This window comes from Protomyctophum bolini, assembly GCF_963924005.1.
Source record: "Protomyctophum bolini genome assembly, chromosome: 11".
Lineage (NCBI taxonomy): Eukaryota > Metazoa > Chordata > Actinopteri > Myctophiformes > Myctophidae > Protomyctophum > Protomyctophum bolini.
The window spans coordinates 18,638,855-18,666,160 of NC_137872.1; the positions used below are offsets into that span (position 1 = coordinate 18,638,855).

General features: G+C 45.5%; 1 protein-coding gene across 2 annotated transcripts in view; it reads left to right on the plus strand.

The window, feature by feature from the left end:
- The window catches only part of pkn1b (protein kinase N1b), a 56,034-nt gene extending 29,972 nt beyond the window's left edge, over positions 1-26,062 (plus strand). For both annotated transcript variants that reach the window (XM_080775825.1, XM_080775824.1), the window contains exons 4-22: positions 2,590-2,710; positions 5,871-6,016; positions 7,760-7,973; positions 10,071-10,271; positions 10,938-11,047; positions 12,383-12,526; positions 12,752-12,827; positions 13,563-13,704; positions 14,026-14,116; positions 16,242-16,333; positions 17,114-17,186; positions 18,484-18,575; positions 19,004-19,180; positions 20,156-20,218; positions 22,888-22,964; positions 23,569-23,711; positions 24,170-24,277; positions 24,964-25,044; positions 25,772-26,062. In XM_080775825.1, coding sequence (XP_080631951.1) covers positions 2,590-2,710; positions 5,871-6,016; positions 7,760-7,973; positions 10,071-10,271; positions 10,938-11,047; positions 12,383-12,526; positions 12,752-12,827; positions 13,563-13,704; positions 14,026-14,116; positions 16,242-16,333; positions 17,114-17,186; positions 18,484-18,575; positions 19,004-19,180; positions 20,156-20,218; positions 22,888-22,964; positions 23,569-23,711; positions 24,170-24,277; positions 24,964-25,044; positions 25,772-25,975 — 2,355 coding nt within the window. In that variant the 3' untranslated portion in view covers positions 25,976-26,062. The remainder of the gene's footprint in view (positions 1-2,589; positions 2,711-5,870; positions 6,017-7,759; positions 7,974-10,070; positions 10,272-10,937; positions 11,048-12,382; positions 12,527-12,751; positions 12,828-13,562; positions 13,705-14,025; positions 14,117-16,241; positions 16,334-17,113; positions 17,187-18,483; positions 18,576-19,003; positions 19,181-20,155; positions 20,219-22,887; positions 22,965-23,568; positions 23,712-24,169; positions 24,278-24,963; positions 25,045-25,771) is intronic.
- Positions 26,063-27,306: the final 1,244 nt, after the last annotated feature.

Below are 27,306 nucleotides of genomic sequence, written 5' to 3' on the forward strand. Positions count from 1 at the left end.
TTTAATATATTTTTTATCCCACGATTTTTGTAACCCATTTTTCACCCCTGTGTCAATCATCTACTGTGATCCTGGGCTCTACACACCCTCCGCCAACCTGGGGAGAGAAACGGACTTAACTCATGCTTCCTTCATGCTTGAGTGTCCAAGTTGCTCCTTTACACCTGACAGGGGGGAGTTTCCCTGGTTGGACGTAGCGCGTGAAAGGAACACGTTATTCCAACCAGTTCCTTTCCCCTCCATCAGGCGCCCCGGCTGGCCAGGGGGAGGCAGTTTAGAGACCAGGATTACTGCATGTTTTTGTGAGGGTACCTACCCTTTTCTTTATCCTGATTGGATGACATTTGTATTTGTATCCCACCTGAAAATGTAGTTTCTGTTTACTAATGAGCTGGAGAGACCGGGAGACCCCGGTCACTGAACAAACACTCTATACTATAGAGTGTTTGTTCATTGACCAAACTGAGTCTACAGCAACGACTACTATCAGAATATGCAGCGTTAACAAAAATCACACTTGTGTGAAGTGAGGGGCGCCCATTGTATTTATATCGGTCACATGACGTCTATGTTATTTAGTGCCCTAAACAAACATTAAAATCCATAGACTTGGCTGGCAAACGCTTTGCGTGATAAGTGCTATAAACACATGACGTAATCTTCAAAAGCCATGCATTGGCTATAGCGCCCCTAAAAAATAAAATAAACATTTTAAACCATCGTTGCAATTTTGCACACCAATTAATGCTCTGTTAGCTTGCCTTTAGCCTACTAAATACAGTACTTTGCAATGATTTCCTCAGTCACTTTGAAGAGAGAGTAGCGGTTTAAAGAGTGCTTATTCACTCTTAACAAGTGGTACGGTAACAATGGTAATGTAAATTGGACTGTTAATCTCCTCTCCTCTCCTCTCCTCTCCTCTCCTCTCCTCTCCTCTCCTCTCCTCTCCTCTCCTCTCCTCTCCTCTCCTCTCCTCTCCTCTCCTCTCCTCTCCTCTCCTCTCCGTCAGTCAGCGTGGGACTGTGTGGGAAGAGCTGTATAATAGATATAGATAAAGGTTACTGGAAGAGTGCTTGCTAATGTCTGGCGTCTCACTGCGTCCACTCCACTGTAGGGCAGAACCATATACTGTATTGTCTCACTGCGTCCACTCCACTGTAGGGCAGAACCATACACTGTATTGTCTCACTGCGTCCACTCCACTGTAGGGCAGAACCATACACTGTATTGTCTCACTGCGTCCCCTCCACTGTAGGGCAGAACCATATACTGTATTGTCTCACTGCGTCCACTCCACTGTAGGGCAGAACCATATACTGTATTGTCTCACTGCGTCCACTCCACTGTAGGGCAGAACCATACACTGTATTGTCTCACTGCGTCCCCTCCACTGTAGGGCAGAACCATACATTATTGTCTCACTGCGTCCACTCCACTGTAGGGCAGAACCATATACTGTATTGTCTCACTGCGTCCACTCCACTGTAGGGCAGAACCATATACTGTATTGTCTCACTGCGTCCACTCCACTGTAGGGCAGAACCATACACTGTATTGTCTCACTGCGTCCCCTCCACTGTAGGGCAGAACCATATACTGTATTGTCTCACTGCGTCCACTCCACTGTAGGGCAGAACCATATACTGTATTGTCTCACTGCGTCCACTCCACTGTAGGGCAGAACCATACACTGTATTGTCTCACTGCGTCCCCTCCACTGTAGGGCAGAACCATATACTGTATTGTCTCACTGCGTCCACTCCACTGTAGGGCAGAACCATACATTATTGTCTCACTGTGTCCACTCCACTGTAGGGCAGAACCATACATTATTGTCTCACTGCTTACGACCGATTTCTTTTTAGATTACTTGAAACTAGGGATGCACCGATATGGAAATACGATACTCATACCGATATATATATTTATTTCGCAATTTGTTTTTATTTCCCCCTTTTGTGCCAGTACAGGGAAACAATATATCTTCAATACAAGAAATAAATGTTCAGAATCTACAGCTTAGGCTGCAGATAACCAACACACCTTGACACCTACATAGCCAATGCAAAATGTATGCTTATCAACAACAGATACATATTATCTTTGACCGATCATATCGGCCGATACCGATTGACCGATGTGGCTGATACATCGGTGCATTCCTACTTGAAAAAAGTAGTTAGATATTAATGAATCGACGAATGACGTAAAGACATTAAAATATATATATATTTTTACCATCAACTACATTGATTAGTCTGAAGCCCTATTTAATTCTAAGAAAGCTCACATTCAAGCTCACATTCCTATAAAAAAAGCCTTTAAAGAAACCAAAAAGGGACCATTCAAGGTATTGTATATTTCTAGCGGGTTTGCTAGTTTTTATTAGGTTTTTTTTGTGACAACGCTAAGTTTTAGTTTAGTTTTTATTAGTTTCAGTTTTTTTTGCTTTTCACACTTTGGGGGTTATTTCTCAGGTGCAGGATTCAGGATGTGTAATAATAAAAATGAAAAAGATATACATCCAGTTACTGTTGGTAACGAGAAGAAGTCAAACTAAGGGCATGTTGTCTGTGTGTCTCCTTGCAGGACAAGAAGCTTCTCCAGACCGCTCAGCAGATGCTGCAGGACAGTAAGACTAAGATCGACATCATCCGCATGCAGATCCGCAAGTCCATGCAGGCCACGGAGCAGACCGAAGACAACCAAGGTGCTTCGTTGTGTTGTCACAAATAGGCTATACGTTACTGATTTCTAGTAGTGTAGAGGAGATCCAGTAGAACCTTTTTATGCTTGGTTGTGTGCGGGTGTCGCACTCTGGAAACAGCCAATTTACATCGCGGCGCAGTGCGACACATTGTGAGCTTGTAGGCTGACAGGAAATGGGGAGAGAGATGGGGGGAAGACATGCGGTAAAGGCCGTCGGGATCGGGATTCGAACCCCCGGCACACTGCCAGACTGGATTACCAGCCAAGGTGCCTGGACCACTGAGCCATGGCCCAGGCATCAAATTAAATTCTAAATCAACTTTAGATTTCGACAAATATCCTATGGCTGTGCCAGGTGCTATGAGCTTGTAGAATGTAGGTAATCTATTTTCACAATGAAAATAGTGAAACAACTGAACTCTTACTATTCCAGGTGCTTGTCTGGTTGGGGCTTGGGGGGTCCCCAGTTTAAATAGGCTATGATTATTTTGTGGGGTCTCCAGTTGAAATATGATTATTTTGGGGATGTCACGCCCTGAAAGGTTTGAGAGCCACTGTTTTAAGGAAGGTTCCATCAGCTTATCTGAGTATAACGTCGCGTCATGGACGTGACGATGTGAGCTCGGGGATCTGCTATTTCCAGCGCCCGCCACACGGGCGTAGCGTAAATGAGCCGTTATCGTCTCTCTGTTCCCAGAAGCTCCCTAAACGGATCGATGTGTTCTTCCCAACGGCGTGAGATAGAGACACCTTCACACAAACCTGCACACTTCCATTCACACGCACACGCACGCACGCACGCACACACACACACACACACACACACACACACACACACACCACGTGCATGCACACACACACAGTCTCAGGTCAGGGTGTTATTGATGTTCCTGTATTGCCTTGATGTTGGCCAACAGCTAAAAGCCATGCCTCATTTAACAAAGGAGAGAGAGAGAGAGAGAGAGAGAGAGAGAGAGAGAGAGAGAGAGAGAGAGAGAGAAAGGCTGTTTTGGGAACATAACTCTAATGGATGTCTCTGCCCTCCCCTTCCTTGTCTGAGCCTCCTCCCAGGCGGCATGGGAATACATTAGTGCGATACACTAGCACAATGTCCCTTACATCTGTTAGACCACGTCCTAAAAATAGACCACCTGTGTTTCAGGAAAACACGCCTCCAGAACACCACACCCTCCTCGCTCCATAAATAAGGAAAAGGAAAAAGGAAGGGAAAAAAACAGGTCACGTCGACGAGGGCTAAATGTAAAACCAACTCCAAACAATCCCCTAGATGACTGCTACCCAAACAGTGGGTCGGGACCCAGGTTGGGGTCGTGGACCAAAACAAATTATATAATTGGTGCGTCTGGTGCACAGGTCCTGGCTGTACTCCTGGTGAGAGCAGGAGTGGACCTAGATAGACGTAGGAGGGGCCCGGACAGGAATCAACCCACAGAGCCTAGTCCCTCCACATACCAGAATTGTACCTCCCAGTCCCGGCAGAGTAGTTTCGGAGTGGATCCAACGAATTGTGTGGCCCTGGTCTTTCCCTAGTGGGTCTGATCAAGGGTAGCTACTGGGACGTAAGTCGGCTTGATCACCCCGGCTGGGTCACCCGAGTGAGGGGTATGATGTCCGCGAGACCCGAAACCCCGATGACCTTGGGATACATCACTGAGGATACGTCCCAGGTGCATCCAAGCGATGTATTTTTGTTTCTTATTAGTCTTTGAGTCTCGCATACGGGTATTTCGGGGCGTGACCCGGCGTGGCTAAATCCGTCATTATTGTTTAGGGCTAAAGACCATTAGAATTGCATTACGGAACCTACATGCTATGTTTTTTCTTTGTCCTATAGCAATACAATGGTCAAGAATTCTAGTGTTGGGAACTGCTGCAACATAAGAGAGCTCATTAGCTCTGGTTGGCTGATTGAACGAACAGGGACTACTGCTTATTGTCTCAGTCAGACCTCGTTACCGTATCGCCAAGGGAACAGAGACATGCCCGCAGCACAGCCGTGTCAATCATTCACCACAATATCATTGCTGTCGTGCAGAAACCTCTTATCTCCACATTGTCTTTTATTATTTATTTATTTTAAAATAAATGAATGTCCTACTTTTCAACCTTTTCGTATCAAGCCCATCGTATTAGCCCATTCAGGACGGGAACCACTTTTGGGGTTCTTGTTGCCACCTACACTAATAATAAGCAAATAAGCAAAAAACCCGAAATGTTTTTTCTTTTCGCCATTTGAGCCACGGAACACCATTTGATGTGATTTAGCCTCTCAGACCCAATACGTAAGAATATTTTTGATTTTGAATAAGATATTGTGCTCGATTCCATGCTGTGTTGATGTTGGTACCATAGGAGAGATGGCAAACGTTGATCAAGATAACAATAATTATACATTCTCTAATTGTAGACTTATTTTGCAGAATTGTTTATCAATTGAACTCTTGAGAGCTTAAAATTAAACCTAGATTTAATTTTAGAGAGTTAAATATCTATAAGGGTTCATTTGGTAACCAACTCTGCATCCTTTAGCTGGGGACAACCTGGAAGCCCTATCAAGGACCACTGGTTGAGAACCACTGCCCTACTTGATACTACAGTGTCACTCAAAAGTAGTAGATTTTGAGCTTATCAATTTGCTACTGTTTTGCTGTTTTTGAGTGGTGCAACCACTCCAAGGAACAGCAATGTCCGTGTGTCTGTGTTCACCTATCTATTTGTGTCTGTGTTCACCTATCTATGTGATGTTAATGAGCACCTGTATATGACTAGAGGCAAGTGTTACATTAAAATCACATCTATCGAGCCATTTATAAGGAGCCAATGCTCCACTACTGCTCATTATAATAGTGAATGAATGGATGGCACATAATAGCAGCGTGGCTTAATGTATTGGAAGCCACTCATCTGTGCTGGGAACAAAACAAAACAATTCAGGCCTTGAGCATTTGCTATTATTGTTACAGTCCAAATCCAATTCATTGTCTTTTGTCTTTGTCAGCTGTCATCTGGAGACCACCTAAAATCATGTGGGGACCCCCCTGGGGCTCCCGACCCACAGGTTGAGAATTACAGGTCCAGAGAGAAACCATTCGATTGACCCGACCCTCCCCCTCCTTGACTTCCATCTGTTCTGTTCTCAGGTAAGCCGGACATGTGCGGGGTGGAGCTGCGGGTGGAGGAGCTGTGGCACCACTACCGCGTGGAACACGCCATGGCAGAGGGCGCCAAGAACATGCTGAGACTGCTGGGAACGGGCAAGGTCCAGGAGAAGAAGGCTATAGCCGAGGTCAGACTCACTGGAGGTCACAATGGAGACGCTGTGTGTTGTAACTCCCTCCTTACTGGCCTACCGGCATGCGCAATTGATCCAAAAGGCCGCAGCTCGCCTGTTTTTTTTTCTTTTTTCACTTTTTTGTTTATTCAAGATCCAGGGTATACAGTAAATCAAAAGACATATGTGACACACCCATATGAGACATATAAAATATAACAAAATATTGTGAGTCCATACACGAAATATTGTGGTAGCATAAATAAAAATAATAAAATAAAATAAAAATTTGCAAAGTCCTATGCTAACATGGAAGCGACACTAATACAAACCACATAACCTGAATCAAGTTTTAAAACAAAAACAAGACAAGACAAGACAAGACAAGACAACATGGCATGGTCATTGGTCACCCAAAACATAATCGACGTGGTAGTGCATCCACACATGGCTCCTAATAATAAATATACTGAACAACCCAGCTGCGTCGGGAATCTAAGCATGCTCAAATCCAGGATTAATCTCCTTCAATCTGGAATTCACTCCCCTGGTTTTTAACCAGCCAAAATTCTCACATGTCACCCCACTTCTCCGCTCCCTCCATTGGCTCCCGGTCGCTGCCCGCACAGTGTACAAAACTCTGATGCTGGCATTCAAAGCAACCAAAGATACGGCACCGCCATATCTTGCAAGTCTGATCGCACGCTACAAACCTTCCCAAGCGCTCAGATCAGCTGACGCAGGGAAGCTGGAAGTACCTTCGCTAAAAGCGCAGGGACAACGCTCCACTCAAACTATGGAATGCACTTCCCATTGCAATCAGAACTGCAGATTCACTCCCAATCTTCCGTCTGAAAACGCACCTCTTCAGACTCCATCTTAGCCCATACTGTAGCACTTGCCGTAGTACTTGCCCTAGCCTCGACCTCCTACAGGCGTATGCATGTAGGCTCAACTTATGTAACTTAAATAGCACTTTATGTAGACATAGCACTCTATAGTGTATAGTTTCCTTAGATAGATATTCCACTGTTAGGTTCTTAAGCTCACGTAGGATTCATGATGACTATTTTTATTGGATGTATTACCATGTTTTAGTTTTTTGTTCTTAGTTACTTAAGTGCTCTGGATTAAGAGTGTCTGCTAAATGCCTAAATTGTAATTTTAAATTGCTCTGCAGCCAAATACATAATAATTCTGCGGGTCCTTGACATGAAAAGGTGATATATAGATATAGATATTTTGTAGAATGGGCCTCTGGTCTTAATGAGTAGTATTAAAAATGAATTATAATGTCGGGATACTTATTTTACTATTTGAAGATCTGTTTCCGGATCCATGGATCCAGTCCGTGGTTTCTTCCTAATACAAATGGCAAAGTCACCTGGAGTTCTTTTTTTTTCTTTTTTCTTTTTTTCATTTTAATTTGGTGATGCACTATATTGTCTGACTCTGAATCAGCTTTGTGTTTGTTAACATACTAAAATAGTGACTTTGAGAGCTGTTTCAGCGTACAATGTAAGTCAACGAGGAGCATAGGCTACTGTATTTTTTTTGAATGAGGAATTTCTAATCACTGGAACAATTATTTTTGATGTCTTGTCCACATTTGGAGTTACGTCATGGCAAGGTATGCACCAGAGAGCTAGGAATTCAGAAATTTCGTCAGACTTTGGTGCTCTATAAAGAGTGTTTTAAGTGGTTAGAAGTGTTTATGGCTGTGTCTTCTCTCCCCATGGCGTGCGGTGCATCCTCCAGGCACAGTGCGGTCTGAGTGAGTCGTCCCAGCGCCTGGACCTCCTGCGCGGCTCGCTGGAGCAGCGGCTGGTGGAGCTGCCCGAGGACCACCCCAAGGCCTGCCTCATCAAGGAGGAGCTGGCGCTGGCCTCCTCCTCCTCTCTCTCCTCGCTACACGGCGCCCCCTACATGCACAACCAGTACAGCACACTCAGCAAACCCTCGCCGCTCACCGGTAGGGCCGTCGCGTGATTATCACATTTTCACCTCGCGATTAATTGTCGTGTGAATGATCGTGATTAGCGGTTTAATTGTGTTTCTGGGATAATTAGGATTAGGAATACAAATTACATTTCTGTTTGGCATTTAGGGTTCGTAAATAAATGTTGGTGAACAATGGTAATTGTTTTACTGAGAATAAGGTTATAAATACGTTTAGGGTTAGTCATAGTTTTACTGGGGTTAAGTTTAGGAATAGGGTTAGGTTTAACCGTTTAAGCAGAATTTACTTAGGTTACTTTAGGAACAATCTGGGAACCCATCGGCAAAAAAAGAAAAAAGAGCACCCTCTGCTGTTTGTTAGCGCAGCACAGAATCTGTTCTTGAGAGATTAGGAATATCAGGCTGCAAAGATCCGCTGGCTATACGTCCGAGGCGAGTTGGTAAAGGGATGAGTGGTTTGGTATTCATATTTAGTCATCTGAAGTCTTTACGTTTCAGTCTAGTTTTATTTGACTAAATATCATAAGATTGTCTAAGATTGACTAAATCAAATGCAGATTTAGTCAACTAATATGTATTTTGGCAGGCGATGCGGCATGTTGACAGCTGTAGATTGTCTATAAGTTCTGAGATATGGTTGGTTCCCAAAACATCAGGTTTATTTGACTACAACCAGCGACTATACAACAAAGTTAATGGGTGCTCCCGATCGGTTCAGAAACCCGTAAATGGTAATGATTCCAGGCTAAATAGTACCCTCTGTCCGAAGCATGGCCCATAGATTCTGAGAATCTTAATTGAGTATGGAAACAAACCCATTATCCTTGAAATAGGTTACACAGCACAGCACTTCTTGTAGTCATACTGTCAGGCACCAGAAAGAATAGGACTCAAAAGCAGGCAGCAAACTTTGAAGTTTTAATGAAGTCAAAGGGAAAAGACATGGACCGGGTCGTCGGTATAGGGATAGCGCGGGTCAGGGTTCCGGGAAGGCCGTCCGTGGAGTGTCGGTTCCAATAAGGATTAGGCAAGCCGTGAGTCAGAGTCCGGTCCAGGTCTAGGATAAACTGGGTTGAACTCATAGACTGTAAAAAAATATGGACAAAGCGTTCCCCGAGTCTAACATGAACGTAAAATGAAGCCTGTCAGTCCTTGCAATGGAAGTCGCCATCTTTCTAGATCCGTTTTGGTCCAGCTGGCCATTGGCTGGCCCAGACAACGAGGCGGGACTTCCCCCCTTCTTCTCCGTTGGTTTTTATTTTGACTCGAGTGGGAGGGGAATCCCTATCATAGACTGTAACGGTAGCCACGCCCCTCAGAACATACGCGACTTTATGGTCATTTTTTTTATTAATGGGACCATAATTTTCCAAAAAGAATATTATGACATTAGAAATGAGACTTTAAACTAGTGACTGGAAGAAGAAAGTATTCATGACCATGTTTATTAAGGTAATACAGTCTAGGTGAAGTTGGGCCCAAATACATGGACTTCTATGGGGCTATGGGTTTTTCTAGGTCCAATGACAGCACCACAACAGGCCATTATATGAACTTTAATTTCCTTAGTGGCTTCACAAAATATCTGTCTGACTGCCCCCCTGGTTGAACTGCAGGCAGCGAACAATGGGTTTCAGCAGACAATAAGTAACCTTGGCTACTCAAGGCTGAACCAGGTGGTTCCCACTGGCGTGGGAGTGACACATACAGTATATAGAGAGGAGAGATGTGTCTGCTTTTAGAAGGGCTGCTTAATAGAAGCATAGTATTGGCTCTGTGCGAGCTTCACTCTCTGTTCAGGAAAATGTGAGATTTATTGATAACATAATACACTTCTCTTTTTTCCACCTGCTGTACGTGTTCTTTCTTTCTTTCTTTCTTTCTTTCTTTCTTTCTTTCTTTCTTTCTTTCTTTCTTTCTTTCTTATTTATTCTCTTTCTTATTTATTCTCTTCCTTTTTTGTTTCTTCCATTCTTTCCTTTGTTCTTCACCCCCTCTCTCTTTCTCTCTCTCTCTCTTTCTCTCTCTCTCTCTCTCTCTCTCTCTCTCTGTCTCACCCCCTCTCTCCTCCTGTCCTGTCCTGTGTGTGCATGTGCGTGTGTGTCGTCAGGTACCCTCCAGGTGCGTCTGCTGGGCTGTGTGGGGCTGTTGGAGGCGGTCCCGGGGCGGAGCCGTGGGACCCCCGTGGTGCTGCCCTCCTACAGTGCCGTCGGGGGGGACGGGCGTTCCTCCTTCAAGCTGAGCGGTTTGTACAGCCGCAGCACCAGCAGCATGAGCCTCAGGATCCCCGGCAAGACCGACGAGCTCTCTTGTGAGTCACACGCCATCCTGAAGCCCTCTTTAAAGCAGTAGTTTTCAACCCTTTCCGGATTAAGGTCCAATTGTCAATTATCTAATCCTGGGCTCTACACTCCCTCTGTCTACCTGGGGAGAGCAACGGACTGACCTCATGCTTCCTTCAATGCATGAGTCCAAGCCGCTTCTTTTCACCTGACAGGGGTCCTGGTTGGACGTATAGTGCGTGGAAGGAACACGTAATTCCAACCAGTTCCTTCCTTCCTAGGGGACACGGGGAGAACATCCACACACTATCGTGGAGCATTTAATTAACATTCACATGATGATCCTTCACCACATTCACTCTTTTCATTTATACTGGTACAATCGCCAAAAACAGCAGATGTACAAGCTCACAAAGAGTCGCATCATGATGATCGGCTATTTTCAGCAAGGTGCAAAGTTATCTCAAGATATGTTCCATGCCAGTGTGTGTAACTGAATATGCGTGTGTGTGTGTGTGTGTGTGTGTGTGTGTGTGTGTGTGTGTGTGTGTGTGTGTGTGTGTGTGTGTGTGTGTGTGTGTGTGTGTGTGTGTGTGTGTGTGTGTGTGTGTGTGTGTGTGTGTGTGTGTGTGTGTGTGTGTGCGTGTGTGTGTGTGTGTGTGTGCATGTCCGTGTCCGTCCATCTGTCCGTCCAGCGGAGGTGTGTGTGGTGCTGAAGCTAGAGAACACGGTGGTAGGACAGACGGCGTGGAAGACAGTGGGACAGCAGGCGTGGGACCACACCTTCACCGTGGAGCTGGAGAGAGTGAGGCCAGAGACACCACACTACTGTACACACCTGTGTTCCTTAGAGAGTGAGGCCAGAGACGCCACACTACTGTACACACCTGTGTTCCTTAGAGAGTGAGGCCAGAGACACCACACTACTGTACACACCTGTGTTCATTAGAGAGTGAGGCCAGAGACGCCACACTACTGTACACACCTGTGTTCCTTAGAGAGTGAGGCCAGAGACGCCACACTACTGTACACACCTGTGTTCATTAGAGAGTGAGGCCAGAGACGCCACACTACTGTACACACCTGTGTTCATTAGAGAGTGAGGCCAGAGACGCCACACTACTGTACACACCTGTGTTCATTAGAGAGTGAGGCCAGAGACACCACACTACTGTACACACCTGTGTTCATTAGAGAGTGAGGCCAGAGACACCACACTACTGTACACACCTGTGTTCCTTAGAGAGTGAGGCCAGAGACGCCACACTACTGTACTGTACAGACACCACACTACTGTACACACCTGTGTTCCTTAGAGAGTGAGGCCAGAGATGCCACACTACTGTACACACCTGTGTTCCTTAGAGAGTGAGGCCAGAGACACCACACTACTGTACTGTACAGACACCACACTACTGTACACACCTGTGTTCATTAGAGAGTGAGGCCAGAGACACCACACTACTGTACATAGTACACCTGTGTTCATTTTGACAGCACATTTCGATGCAGTTTTAGTCACATGTTCACATGTCTTTTGAGGCTTGTAGATCTGCTATTTTCACAGTGCAACCAAACATAAAATGACTTGTCTTTTAGTTCTACTGGATCTCTTTTTTGGAAGAGAGTCAAACAAAATACATGAAAAGGTTGAAAACCATTGGTTTTAGGCTACCTGGCCGGTATGCTAGTTTCTCGGAGGCTCTATGCGTGTTTGTGATTGTTTACCCTGTTAGTGTAAGTGGCTCTAGACAAAAGAGTCTGCCAAATGCCTACATTGTTAATGGCGTGTGCTGTGGATGTGTCTACCATTATAAATAAACACTCAGTACCACCAATGGTCGTGAAAATAGTAACTATTTATTTACTTTTGGAAAATAGTAAATGTAATATTACTCAAAATGTGAAAGTTATGGCCCGGTTAGCTCAACCGTCTGGGCACCTAGGCTGCTAGGCCGGACGGACGGACGGTTCAACTGCCGAGCCCGACAGCCTTTGCTGTGTGTCACTCCCCATCTCTCTCCCCCTTTCCTGTCTGTCTACTGTTCACTGTCAATAAAGGTATAAAAGCCCTGGAAAAAGGTAATAATACTACGTTAAGTAATAACTTTGCAACACTGGTGTTGTGTCTCCCGTGCAGTCCAGGGAGATGGAGCTGTCGGTGTACTGGAGGGACTGGCGCTCCCTGTGTGCTCTCAAGTACCTCAAACTGGAGGACTTCTTGGACAACCAGAGACACCAGGTCCAACTAGAGCTGGAGCCACAGGGGCTGCTGCTGGCTGAGGTGACACACGCGCAGTCACGCACTCACGCACGCACGCACGCACCCTGCACCGCAATTTAGCTGGGGGGTCCCTAGCTAAATTTGTTCTGACATTTACAGACTCCTTGGCACGAATACATTTCAGAACTACCGCTGTATACAGTACATGTGGACACACGTGCACACACACAACACATGACCACATGCACTCATAACACCACGTTGTAAATGTAACGTGTCATTCAGGTGACCTTCTTCAACCCGGTCATAGAGAGAGGACCCCGGCTCAGACGGCAGAAGAAAGTCTTCTCCAAACAGCAAGGTGAAGATAACGCACACTGCTGTTGCTTTGAACCACTTCAAACCTTAGCATCTGTATTCTGTGCAGTTGCCCAGATGGGAAATATTCAAGGCTCAATATCAGATATGAAAGAAAACTATCGTACACAGCCAACAATGAGAAATCAAACGTGTAAACGTGTAATTTCACAAAAATGCAATTTAGTGTAAGAAACTTGTTTGAGACTTGTATGAAAGTGGCGACCGTCAATTTACCTTTTAGCATTGCTCAGGTCGCTATGGAGAGCCTCCGTTGCTCCATTGAGCCTTCATTATAAGGGGATTTTCAAAGCCCTATATCTCTAAAGCTTCGAGCGCTGTCCATGGTGAGCTGTCGCGCATCCCGATGATCGTAAATCATTTGTGACTTTGTCTCGCATCGCTACGGACATGTAACTGTTTCTGACGAGAGCTAAGGGGTATAGCTACGGCTAACGATCACTGGGCTCATAACAACAGCCCCCACCTCACTGATAAGCCGGAAATTAAACAGAGGATAGTAGAGTGAGAGCGGATGGCTGGCAGGTTAGGTGTGCCTATGCTACCACCTAGCGGGCATCGAAATAATTAACTGTGTGTGTGTGTGTGTGTGTGTGTGTGTGTGTGTGTGTGTGTGTGTGTGTGTGTGTGTGTGTGTGTGTGTGTGTGTGTGTGTGTGTGTGTGTGTGTGTGTGTGTGTGTGTGTGTGTGTGTGTGTGTGTGTGTGTGTGTGTTGCAGGTAAGGCCTTCCTCAGAGCCCGTCAGATGAACGTGGACATCGCCACGTGGGTGCGTCTGCTCAGGAATGCCATCCCGTCAGGCAACCAAGCGCCCGCCTTCTCGCCCAGCTTCACGTCCGGCACGCTCTCCCACAACACAGGGTTTGTTGATAACCTTTTGATGCAGTAATGGTCTTCTCTCTTCTGTCTTTTTCTTTTTTTCTTTGGTATTAAAAATACCATACACACTTTGGATAAAAGCATCTATGAAGTGATACGGCCTGCTTCTTCAAGTGTGTGTGTGTGTGTGTGTGTGTGTGTGTGTGTGTGTGTGTGTGTGTGTGTGTGTGTGTGTGTGTGTGTGTGTGTGTGTGTGTGTGTGTGTGTGTGTGTGTGTGTGTGTGTGTGTGTGTGTGTGTGTGTGTGTGTGTGTGTGTGTGTGTGTGTGTGCGTGCGTGCGTGCGTGCACATGTCTGTACACAGGGAGATCTCGGTGGAGAAGCTAACCCTGGAAGGTAACAATCTACCCAGACCAGAGACCAGGAGAGATGTGGTGGACACTGCTCTGCCGCCGGTGAGACACTGGGACAGAGGGGCAGAGGCCCGAGGGACACTGGGACAGAGGGGCAGAGGCCCCCAGAGGGGCAGAGGCCCGAGGGACAGAGGGACACAGGGACAGATAGACACAGGGACAGATAGACACAGGGCCAGAGGGAGGGAGCCGTCAGATGGATAAATAAAGCAAGGGGGGAAAAGACAGGGAGTAGGAAGGCAGGGTTTGCAGGAAAACGAAAAGAAAATCATGGGGACATAATGGAAGAGTGTTTATTTTACTTCTCTGGGGGGTGATTTCTCATACGTCAACATTTGGGTTACTATGTGCGTGGTGCCTGGAATGTGGTTGGTTAGAACCTCATGTCCTCTCCTCTCCCGTTTGAATGGAGCAGAACAGCTTTTCAATTCACTATTGACATCTCATCTCATCGGGTGTCGTATGAGCAAAATTTGAAAGTCTCCTAGGCTTATGTTAACCACTGACTTTATTTCCTGCATTCGAAAGCCCTGGAGTTAGTCAAAAACAAAGAAAGGCAGACACGCACGGCCGCACGCACACACGCACACACAGAAAGAGAGAGCTGGAGAGCGGGAGGGAGAGACAGACAGACATACAGTACATAGGATGTACGCATGTGTAGGACGGACGGACAGACGGATTGACGGACGGACAGAGAGAGAGAGAGAGGGGGGGGGGGTAATGGGAAAGAGAGGATGAGGGAAGCAGTGAAACAGGGGATACAGATTGGGATGTATACACAGCAAACAATTTTAAAAAAGTGTCTATTTAACTCCCGAGAGTGTGAAAACTGTCCCCCACTGTGAACCACAGTGTGTCTGCTGGCCGCGCTCCATGCCACCCTGCCAGAACCCTGAGTGTTCCACTGAACTCTGTGAGGGTGCAAAACGGAACCAAACGGACCCGTACGGTTCTGTTTTACCCGTACAGGTCCGTTGGGTACCGTTTGCACCCTCACGGAGTTAAAGAATCAGCCCTGGAGAGATGGAGGAGTATGTGGCAGATGGTGTGGACAACACATTGGAGGGGATTTAGGGGGATTAATTTACTTTGATCATTTTTGTTAGAGATTAGTAATTAACGGTAATACGGAATTCATGGCATGGCGGGCGGTGATAACACCCCTCCACACCACAAGTGATAACACTTCATCTACATCGACTCCACACATTGTCCTTTTTCTTACACTACGGACATTATTTGACAGCGTTTAGTTGCTAGTTATTTTTGTTGATTTTTTTATTATGAAAAGAAAACATAATATGAAGTGAAATTATGCTGGTGTAATATAGGTTGAGCTACACAGCAGCACAGCCAATAAAATCAGCCGCATCATTTAAACTTTAAATGATGCGTGAAGTGAAGTGGTCCTTTAAATTTTAAAGGAACGCTTCACTTTTCAACCTACCTTCATATAATTAGTCCTCACTAATGTTCATGCCGAAAAAGATTCTACTCTGTCTGTCTCATAGTAGGCCTGTGGGCAGTTCAGGAACCAGTGACATCATCGATGGGGAATCAAAGCTAATAGAAACTGCAGGCTTTCTATTCCTGAAAAGTTGCAATGCGATAATGGAAGCCATCATTCTCACGATAATAAAAATTGGAATATTTTAAAGAATATATCTTGTTTAAAACAAGAAATCTGTTCAACGATGATGAACTGACCACAGCCCTCCTATGAGACATACTGAACATAAAACAATTGTGGTATATTATCATGAACATTAGTGAGGACCAATTATATGAAGATAAGTGGTGAAGTGGTCATTCCAGGTGTGGAACACATTCATGTATTTGTATAACCCTGTTACAATACAATAAGATGATTAATGGACCATTCTGCATTATGAGTACTTTAACGTTTAGTGTCAATGCTTTGGTATCTTTACTGTATTGTCAAATTCTGAATGTACAGTACTACTTCCTAACCACTGGTTCTGTAGGTTTTATTAATCTTGCGACCATTGCTCTCTCTCTCTCTCTCTCTCTCTCTCTCTCTCTCTCTCTCTCTCTCTCTCTATCTCTCTCTCTCTCTCTCTCTCTCTCTCTCTCTCTCTCTCTCTCTCTCTCTCTCTCTCTCTCTCTCTCTCTCTCTCTCTCTCTCTGCACGGGCGTGTCACAGGAACAGATGCTGGCGACGGAGCCCTTGTCACCTCCGGATGTCCCTGACAGCCAACGGCCGGCCAGATCGCTCTCCCAGAACTCCACACGCAGGTGCCGAAACACGCACACACACACACACACGCACACGCACACGCACACGCACACGCACACACACCCACACCCACACCCACACCTGAGTGCACAATATGGCCTGCCCTGCACAGTGTGAGTCCAGCAGCACACCCACACTCAATATGTTCTTATAAGCTGGCCTAGCTGTTTCGTAACACACACTCACAACGCCAGTCAGTGTTCATTATTTTACTCTTGGGTTCATTAAAGCCCCATTTATACTCAGCCTCATGCACAGCAGCCTAAAACAATAGACTTACAAGCTCACAATGCAACACCACGCCGATGTACGAGAGAACATAAATCGGGGCTTAACTCTGTGTGCAAACAAAAGGCTAGTCAATATGTCTCCCTTTACTTCTTTACTGCACTGCACCAGCGGGACAAAACGGAAGGACCAAAACATTTATTACAAACAATGTCCCCTTCCTTTACTGTAGGCTACTGCATTGGTTCTCAAAGTGGGGTTCGGGGACCCCTAGGAGTCCTTGGGGTGGGTTTCCAGGGGCGTCCCCAGCTAAACTAGATAATATAGCGTCTCAATCATTTTAAGCTTTTTGTCCATATTTTATACATTAAAGCTCACAGCGCACCACTGATTGTGCAGTACATCTACTATTGTTTAATCAAAAAAATGGATAGAAAATGTTGAATGATTTTGATTGTGTGTGTGTGTGTGTGTGTGTGTGTGTGTGTGTGTGTGTGTGTGTGTGTGTGTGTGCGTGTGCGTGTGCGTGTGCATGTGCATGCGTGTGTCAGGCTGAGCCGGGGTCCAGTGTGCTTGCAGGACTTCAAACTGATGGCGGTGCTGGGAAGGGGACACTTTGGAAAGGTACAGTAACCCGTTAACAAAAACTACACGCCAACTGTAATGGTTTAATGTCCACGTTACCAGGCTAATACATGCTGTCTTTCTGTGCAACACCGGCATAGAAACTCAGCATGTCATTGTCACAATAGCTTCCTTCAGCTCAGCAGGGGGGACTGCCTATAATGCCTATTATGGGCGGCTGTGTCTCAGGAGGTAGAGCAGGTCGTCCAATGATCCATGGGTCTGTTATGAGCGGCTGTGTCTCAGGAGGTAGAGCAGGTCGTCCAATGATCCATGGGTCTGTTATGGGCGGCTGTGTCTCAGGAGGTAGAGCAGGTCGTCCAATGATCCATGGGTCTATTATGGGCGGCTGTGTCTCAGGAGGTAGAGCAGGTCGTCCAATGATCCATGGGTCTATTATGAGCGGCTGTGTCTCAGGAGGTAGAGCAGGTCGTCCAATGATCCATGGGTCTATTATGGGCGGCTGTGTCTCAGGAGGTAGAGCAGGTCGTCCAATGATCCATGGGTCTGTTATGAGCGGCTGTGTCTCAGGAGGTAGAGCAGGTCGTCCAATGATCCATGGGTCTGTTATGGGCGGCTGTGTCTCAGGAGGTAGAGCAGGTCGTCCAATGATCCATGGGTCTGTTATGAGCGGCTGTGTCTCAGGAGGTAGAGCAGGTCGTCCAATAATCCATGGGTCTGTTATGGGCGGCTGTGTCTCAGGAGGTAGAGCAGGTCGTCCAATGATCCATGGGTCTATTATGGGCGGCTGTGTCTCAGGAGGTAGAGCAGGTCGTCCAATGATCCATGGGTCTGTTATGAGCGGCTGTGTCTCAGGAGGTAGAGCAGGTCGTCCAATGATCCATGGGTCTGTTATGAGCGGCTGTGTCTCAGGAGGTAGAGCAGGTCGTCCAATGATCCATGGGTCTGTTATGAGCGGCTGTGTCTCAGGAGGTAGAGCAGGTCGTCCAATGACCCATGGGTCGGCGGCTCCAATCCCGGCTCCTCCTGTCTAGCTACATGTGTGTGAATGTGGGAAGTGAGGAAGCTGGCGTCGACTGTTCGCCGCCTCACCTTCCAATGTATGAATGAAGGGGCGCTTTGAGTAACCACGTAGTGCATAGAAAAGCGCTATAAAATGCAATCCATTATTATTATTATAACTCCGACATCCCATTACTCCGACTCCGTTGCTTCGTGTGCGGTTAGGGTTATGGATAGGGTTAGTAGTATTTTATCATACTGACATGATAAAATTGATAAATGTTGTCATTAAAACTACAGTAACACATTATTGGTCTGTGTTACGGTGTGACAGGTGTTGCTGTCGGAGTACAAGCGCTCGGGCAGCCTGTATGCCATCAAGGCCCTGAAGAAGGGAGACATCGTGGCGCGAGATGAAGTCGACAGGTAAAACTCACCGGGTTTGCTCACTCGACACAACATGCCAATTATCACGTCATTTGGATTCCATAGAAGCCAGCTTGTCTTCTATATGGAAGCATGTTGTAGCAACTCATAATGTAATAATGGTTCATGATGTAACAAACTAAACATTTTATAAAAGCTCATAATGTAATAATAACAACCTCATAATGTAATAACATAATGAGCGCAAAACCTAATAAAGGATTTAATGTAGTAATGTGTTACATTAAGAACCGCACGGAGTCGCTAATACTGTCTGTAATAATACTGCATCATAATAATCAGTATCATGTCCGGACCCCACTGTTCTAATGTATAACCACATCTCTCCTTACTCTACCCCTGCCCCCCTCTCTCTCCCCCCCCCCCCCCCCCTCTCTCTCTCTCTCTCTCTCTCTCTCTGTGTTCAGTCTGATGTGTGAGAAGAGGATCTTTGAGACGGTGAACGTCTCCCGCCACCCGTTCCTGGTCAACCTGTTTGCGTGTTTCCAGACACCGGAGCACGTGTGCTTCGTCATGGAGTACACGGCCGGCGGCGACCTCATGATGCACATCCACACCGACGTCTTCACCGAGCCGCGCACCGTGTGAGTGTGTGTGTGTGTTTTTATTTTTATTTCTTTTATCCTTTATTTACCCAGGGTAGTAGCTGAGCACAAGTGCTCATTTTCAGCAACGCCCTGCACATAGAGACCTTAGAGTATATATTAATAGAGACGGCACCCAGAGGAAACCCTGAGGCGAAATGAACATAGTAGCCGAATTTGGTATTGCAGCGCTGGGCCAGAGCTGGTCCGTTGACTATCATTGTGCACGTTCATGATGACACGTGAACGCGTGCAACGATAGTCAACGGCAGCGCGTTCATGTGTTTGGGTCCAATCCATCCCAGAATGCACTCTGTTCCTACCCGGAAGGAGGAGTAAAATCGCCTCATGCGCTTTTGAGCAACTTAATGGGAGGAGAAATCCGGTGCCGTCTCTATTAATATATACTCTAAGATAGAGACACACAGACAGACAAACACATTAAAAAACCTGGGAGCTGACCAGTACAACCACAGCAGCACTGGAGCAGTTGGGGGTTCAGTGCCTTGCTCAAGGGCACTTCAGCGATGTTGGGTGAGTGATGACAATATCACTTCCCGACCCAGACATTTCCTGCCCATCCGGGGAATCGAACCGGCAACCTTTCGGCAACAAGGGCGCTCCTCTAACCCTTAGGCCACTGTGTGCGTGCGTGCGTGCGTGCGTGCGTGCGTGCGTGCGTGCGTGCGTGCGTGCGAGTGTGTGTGCGCGTGCCAAGGTGCTTAAGTACAAGTGTCTTAAGGATGCTTATACAGCTTGGCTACAAATGTAAACTACCTGTGTTGGAAGCCTCGGTAATGTCCAAGCCGAGAGCTAAGACAAAATATTGTTAAATTCTGTTCAGTGTCTGTGATACTGTAATTGGCAGTCGCAATATATGGAGAAGGCGATGCTTCCTGACTGTACCCGTATTCCTTGTAATGCAAATAAATGCAAATAAAGATGTTAAATGTGTGCATGTGTGTTTCCTGTCAGGTTCTACTCAGCCTGTGTGGTCCTGGGTCTGCAGTTCCTTCATGACCATAAGATAGTGTATCGGTGAGTAACTTAAGTCCTGTATTACAAATATCCCAAATATCTCCATAGTCTTTTTATTACTTGCGCAAGCAGAGCGCGCAAGTAATCGTTTCGCTTGGTCTCTTTCGAAGTGAAGCCAAGTTTTCTTCAACGGTAAATCTGTGCCTGGTTTGCTGGGACTAGTTACAACATTACGTCATCCTTGAGAGAGTACATGGTGTGTATATGACGTAATGTTACAAGTTACAAGTTACAAGTTACAAGTTACAACATTACGTCATATACACACCATGTACTCTCTCAAGGATGACGTAATGTTGTAACTAGTCCCAGCAAACCAGGCACAGATTTACCGTTGAAGAAAACTTGGCTTCACTTTTTGGAACCAAGTAACCACAGTATACTGCTAATCAAATTACAACTACATACTCTGTATGTAGTTACTTGCGCAAGCAGAGCGCGCAAGTAATCGTTTCGCTTGGTCTCTTCGAAGTGAAGCCAAGTTTTCTTCAACGGTAAATCTGTGCCTGGTTTGCTGGGACTAGTTACAACATTACGTCATCCTTGAGAGAGTACATGGTGTGTATATGACGTAATGTTACAAGTTACAAGTTACAACATTACGTCATATACACACCATGTACTCTCTCAAGGATGACGTAATGTTGTAACTGGTCCCAGCAAACCAGGCACAGATTTACCGTTGAAGAAAACTTGGCTTCACTTTTTGGAACCAAGTAACCACAGTATACTGCTAATCAAATTACAACTACATACTCTGTATGTAGTTGTAACTAGAACAACTACATACAGTCTGTGCCTGGTTTGCTGGGACTAGTTACAAGTTACAAGTTACAACATTACGTCATATACACACCATGTACTCTGGTCCCAGTTCTCAACGATGACGTAATGTTGTAACTGGTCCCAGCAAACCAGGCACAGACTTACGGTTGAAAAAAACTTGGCTTCACTTTTTGGAATCAAGTAACCACACTACACAGTATACTGCTAATCAAATTACAACTACATACTCTGTATGTAGTTGTAATGTGATTTGTAATTTGTAAATCTGTGCCTGGTCTGCTGGGACCAGACTACACAGATGACCATATCTCTTACGTCATCACTGAGAGCTAGTCATACATATACACACCGTGTACTCTGGTCCCAGCTCTCAACGATGACGTAATGTGGTATCTGGTGGGACCAGATTACACAGATGACCATTTCTCTTACGTCATCACTGAGATACAAATCCAACTACAGATTTCGGAAGTATTTTAGATCATGTATATTTCAACAAATTTGAAAGTATTATTACAGAAATTGAAGTTAGAGACACATATTACTCTGATCATGATTTAGTATTAATATCACTATAGTACAAAATGAAATACATTTAAAACAATTGACAATTTACAATAAGTAATACAATAATTATACTGTATAATATATTTTAATTCAGTTTATATACCTTTTTTTTCATCACATATCAATGATTCATTTTTCTGTAAAAAAGTAGTTAGGTAGCAAATAGTTACACGTAATGATTATACATTTCAAACGTTCCTTCACAGAGATACTGAGATGTGATAGTTTCCAGCGGTCGAAAGTACTTGCGCGCTCTGCTTGCGCACTAGTAGGCCATTTATGGCCTACTAGTGTGCAACAAGCAAGTATGCACTCGGCAGAGTGCAGTTCTAGTTTATTATTATGTTTTTGTAAATGTATGTCCTAGTTGATCATACTACATTGTCACACAGAAGCAGCAGTTGCTGGGGGGGTTTTTATATACAAAAGTATTGACATCAAAGTACTCATTACAGTATGCTGCAGAATGGTCCAGTTCACCATAATGTAATTAGTAATGCATTAATGTGTCCATCACTTTAATGAGGCAGCTGTTAAAGAGTATTTTTAACCTGTACTAATATGTCATTATTTATCAGTTAAAGTTGCAGTCCATAGGTTATTTGTCATACTCTGAGGTGAACCGGGTTCCCCGCGCAAGTGCTGCCAACATTTCTACTGCTGATCTACTACAGAGACCAGTTTGGACTGAATAAATAATTTGTGCTTTTTCAGCTTCATGTAATAGCACTTTTCAACCAGTAGAGGTCCTACACGACCACAGGGGTGGAGGAAGGAGGGAAACCAACCACAAACACATACTAGTTATATTTGATTTTGAACACAGCACAACAGATTATTTGAACAAAGCACAACAGATTGGTTTAAATAATCAGAAGGGATTAGGGAGCATCTCAGAGGCAGGACAGGTTACAGGAGAAAAGGAGGCACTGGAGCAACTCAGACAGTTTAAGCCCTTATTTTAGTAAAAGTAAAAAGAAAAAAAGCGATTTGATGTATCAGTCACATCTTCGTCAGGTCATGTGGATTAAATAATGTTTTTATTCCACACACAAAAATGTTAGGATTGCATCTTTAATACGTGCGCTGTATTACTAATATAAATCTGCAAAGTAAGTAGTAACTAAAAATAAAAGCTATTTGCCTCTGAGATGTAGAAGCATAAAATATCAAGAAATTGATAAACTCAATTGTAGGAAAAAATACTATACTGTATGTCAAAATTGTACAGTACAGTCCTTATTTACTTTCCACCAATGGTCCCCCACCCTCTCTCTCTCTCTCTCTCTCTCTCTCTCTCTCTCTCTCTCTCTCAGGGACCTGAAGTTGGACAACCTGTTGCTTGACACTGAGGGCTTTGTGAAGATTGCAGATTTCGGGCTGTGTAAAGAAGGTGATTTACTGATTGTCATTTACTGATTGCTAAACAGAATCCAGGTGTGGTGCGCCAAGGTTATTCATTTTTCTCTAGTAGGGTGGAGCCCTTTCATTACAGTGTGTAGCCTATAAGACCATCTTCTATCCCCCCTCTGCAATTTGGAAAATAGCCCATAAATCCAACTGGTAGCAACAGAACAGAACAGAACAGAACATTGAAGCACATGGACCTCCCAAAGATGGGCAACGCTGGATAAGCGATTATGTCACTCCCTGGGCTGATCTCAAATGTAAAATGGGTGACCAACCAAGTTCTATTGCAGAGTTTTGGCTATAGCTTTGGGCGAGTGAGGCCCCCCTTGCTGGAGGAACCTCCCGTACGCCAGTGGTAAAAGTGTGAAGTGAGGGGCGCTCTTATCTTCATATATCACCATACATCACATTCCGTGCTCAACCAATCAAATCATCATAAATATCACGCCGGCCAATCACAATTTGTGTCCTCACTTTCTTCTTCAATGTTTGCGTTTACACAAACCCTCAAAGCTGGGCATAGGAGGGGTTAGCGCCCCTGAAAAATTATAATTTCTGTTAATAACCTTGCTCTCTCCACCCTTCAGGCATGGGTTATGGGGACAGGACCAGCACGTTCTGTGGGACCCCAGAGTTCCTGGCTCCTGAGGTGCTGACGGACACATCTTACACCAGAGCGGTGGACTGGTGGGGCCTGGGCGTCCTCATCTATGAGATGCTGGTGGGAGAGGTGAGGAGGATGCAGACATGGACCCACCAGATTGATTTCGTCGAGTAATACTATGAAAGAAATCATCGTACATCATCATACATCATCTCATTCCGGCCAATCACAATTTGCGTCCTCACCTTCGTCATAAATGTTTGTGTTACGCAATTTTTGTGTTTACACAAACACTCAATAGTGTCCATTCATCGTCAATGGCATTTATTGTTTGTGTTAGGACAAAATTTGTGTTATCGCCCCTCAAAAATAATTATGTTCGTTAACTACCTTTTTTTTACTGACGAAAACTAAATAAAAACTAAGCTATGATGACTAAAACTAAGACTAAATATATTAACTATTTTGTCAGCAACTAGACTAAAATGTTAGGGAGGGACTAGTGGAGAAGAGATCCACATGCAACTAAAAGACGTTTTTGTTTTAGTCGACGAAAGTAACACTGCGTGGTGCGTTTGTCTCAGTCTCCGTTCCCAGGCGACGATGAGGAGGAGGTGTTTGACAGCATAGTGAACGACGAGGTGCGCTACCCTCGCTTCCTGTCCACAGAGGCCATTGGCATCATGAGACGGGTGAGACACACGCACAACCACCACCACACTCACACCTGGCCTGGGTGAGACCTTAAACACACCCACCACCACACTCACACCTGGCCTGGTTGAGACCTTATAAACACCCACACCCACCACCACACTCACACCTGGCCTGGGTGAGACCTTAAACACACCCACCTCCACACTCACACCTGGCCTGGGTGAGACCTTAAACACACCCACCACCACACTCACACCTGGCCTGGTTGAGACCTTATAAACACCCACACCCACCACCACACTCACACTTGGCCTGGGTGAGACCTTAAACACACCCACCACCACACTCACACCTGGCCTGGGTGAGACCTTAAACACACCCACCTCCACACTCACACCTGGCCTGGGTGAGACCTTAAACACACCCACCACCACACTCACACCTGGCCTGGGCATCATTGTTGAGTTGAGAGCTGTAAGGGTTAATTTGGTTCCTCACTCGCAGTCATTTACTGTAGCTTGGGACCCCCTGGAACCCCCCCAAGGACCCCTAGAGGTCCCCACACCTCACTTTGAGAACCGACTGTACTCATATGTCTACATGTTTCCAGGAAATGTAGACATTACCCTTCTTCCTAAATTTATGGTAACGTACGTTGATACTATATCATTGTGGTGCAGTGCATGAGAACGGTTCCCATCAGTGGTTGTTTGTTTCATAGCTGCTGAGAAGGAATCCTGAACGGCGTCTGGGCTCTGGAGAGAAAGACGCTGAGGATGTGAAGAAACAACCATTCTTCAGGGTGAGAGTCTCTACCGATCTACAAGCTCACTCACAAGTATTTTTAAATGTTTTTCAAAATAGTAAAAAAAAAGTCAAAGAAGTTTAGGGATAAGGGGTAAGGCATGTACGAAGATAGGGTCCTAGGCGTAGAGGGGAAAACCACGTGCGTACGCACGTGTGTATACGTGTGCGCGCGCACACACACACACACACACACACACACACACACACACACACACACACACACACACACACACACACACAATAAGAGATCTACAACAACAACAACAACAATGTTTAGCCAGCACCAGGGCAGCTGAATAATTGCAAGGCTATACAACAAAATAGTCAAAAGTCTCTCATCTTTCGAAATCTTTTTCTGCTTCATATTCCACATTATGTACTGTAGATACCGGTATCTATATAAAATAAAGCAACAATCTCTCTCTCTCTTGAACTTTTAAACTAAATGTTTTCAATAGGCAGAAAACAAAAGCTGAGTAATATACTACTTTTGTTTTGTTGCCTTTATTGATAGATTCACAGTAGTTTGACAGGAAAGGGGGAGAGAGATTGTCTGGAAGGTTGTTTGGTTCAGGACTCGAACCCGCTACACGCTGTCAAGCTGGATTACCAGGCTAGGTGCCTGGACCGCTCGGCCGACCCATAACACGACCCATAATACTACTATTTTAACATTACATTACAGTATTAAACACTGGCTGGTCCTGTGTCTCTCCTTTCAGACCATGGACTGGGAGGCGCTCCTCCAGAGGAAGCTGCCGCCGCCGTTCGTCCCCACCGTCAGTAGCAAGGAGGACGTGAGCAACTTCGACGAGGAGTTCACGGCCGAGCGGCCCGCCCTCACGCCGCCCCGCGAGCGCCGCTCGCTCTCCCGCAAGGACCAGGACTGCTTCAAGGACTTCGACTACGTCTCTGAACTCTGCTAGTGGGTGCCGCAGGTCAGGCGGGACGGGGGACGGTGGGGGGATGTCGGAGCCCCTGCCCCCCTTACCCCCATCCTACCAAGACTATGATCTGGCTGGAGAGGGGGGGACTTTTAAAAAAGCCACACCGATCATGTGGCGGGGGGGGGGGGGGGGGGGACTGTTCAGAAAGTGGGTTGTGCACATCCAGTTCGTCGCTGGTGCTGACACAGTTCAAAAGAATACTAAGTCTGCACAACAGCATTTCTCCCAAGTGTTTACTTTAGAACACACTTTCGGACTTTCAGATACAATTGTCCATCACCTGATGAAGGTCCATTGTGGCTTAAACGTTGTACCACCTGTACAAGTTTTTCTGGTGAAAAAAAATATTCGAAATTGAACAGCATGTCTGCGTGCGCTACAGTACGATACAATCCGCTATCCTTTGCTGAGGCGTGGCAAAGGTTCCAGAAGAAAGGGGAGGGATGATGATCACCAACACAGATTGACCATGTGACCCAACGGGCGGTCTTGGAAGGGTTTTGGGATCCGACTTATTAAGCGATCCGACCTTTCTCCGGCTTCCCACTGCATAGACTTAACAGGGCTGTGGGGACTGCATCACTGGAATGAACCAAGACCTCAGACAGCAGTCCCATCTACAGTATTTGTACGCCGTTGTATGCTGCGTTATGACGTGATCTGCAGTCTGCTCTTAATTCCTTGTTTTCCCAAACGCTAGCACACAAGCCTATATCATTGCCCTGTCTCTGTTTGTTTGTTTGTTGCTGCCTAAATGTCTGGGAGAGTAAAAACACCAGCGGTTAAGATACTTGGTCTTGCACCGCGAATAGCGCATCTTCAAGCTCACAACTGAGTGTATATACGTCTCGTACTGTATGTTCGGTGTGAGACTCTGGCGCGCAGCTGAGCATAAATCAGGCGTTAGTCTTTGTTTCCTGTCTTATGAATGTGTCATATCGTCGCTGTCAGGTGGAAAACCTCATGTGTCCAAATGGGGTCCTTTTTATTATCATAAAACAAAACGACTAATGTAGTGACTTTGTGTCACAATGTGTCACTTTGCGACACTTTTGTGGGCTTGTAGAGCTGCTATTTTCACTACTTTTGTTTTTGTATGACACTTGTGTATGATGAAGTACTGTAGGACATTAATTTACGGAAGAAAACATAAAATGTTGAAATATGGAGATAAAAGGTGTCTGCCCGACAGCAACCATATTGCTTGTTTTCCCCACTATGGGGAATGCCTGTGGACAGGAGCATAGATATATAAGAAAGCTAGATGGCTCACCCACGCTCTGGCCAATGGAGAGCGGCCATCTTACTTC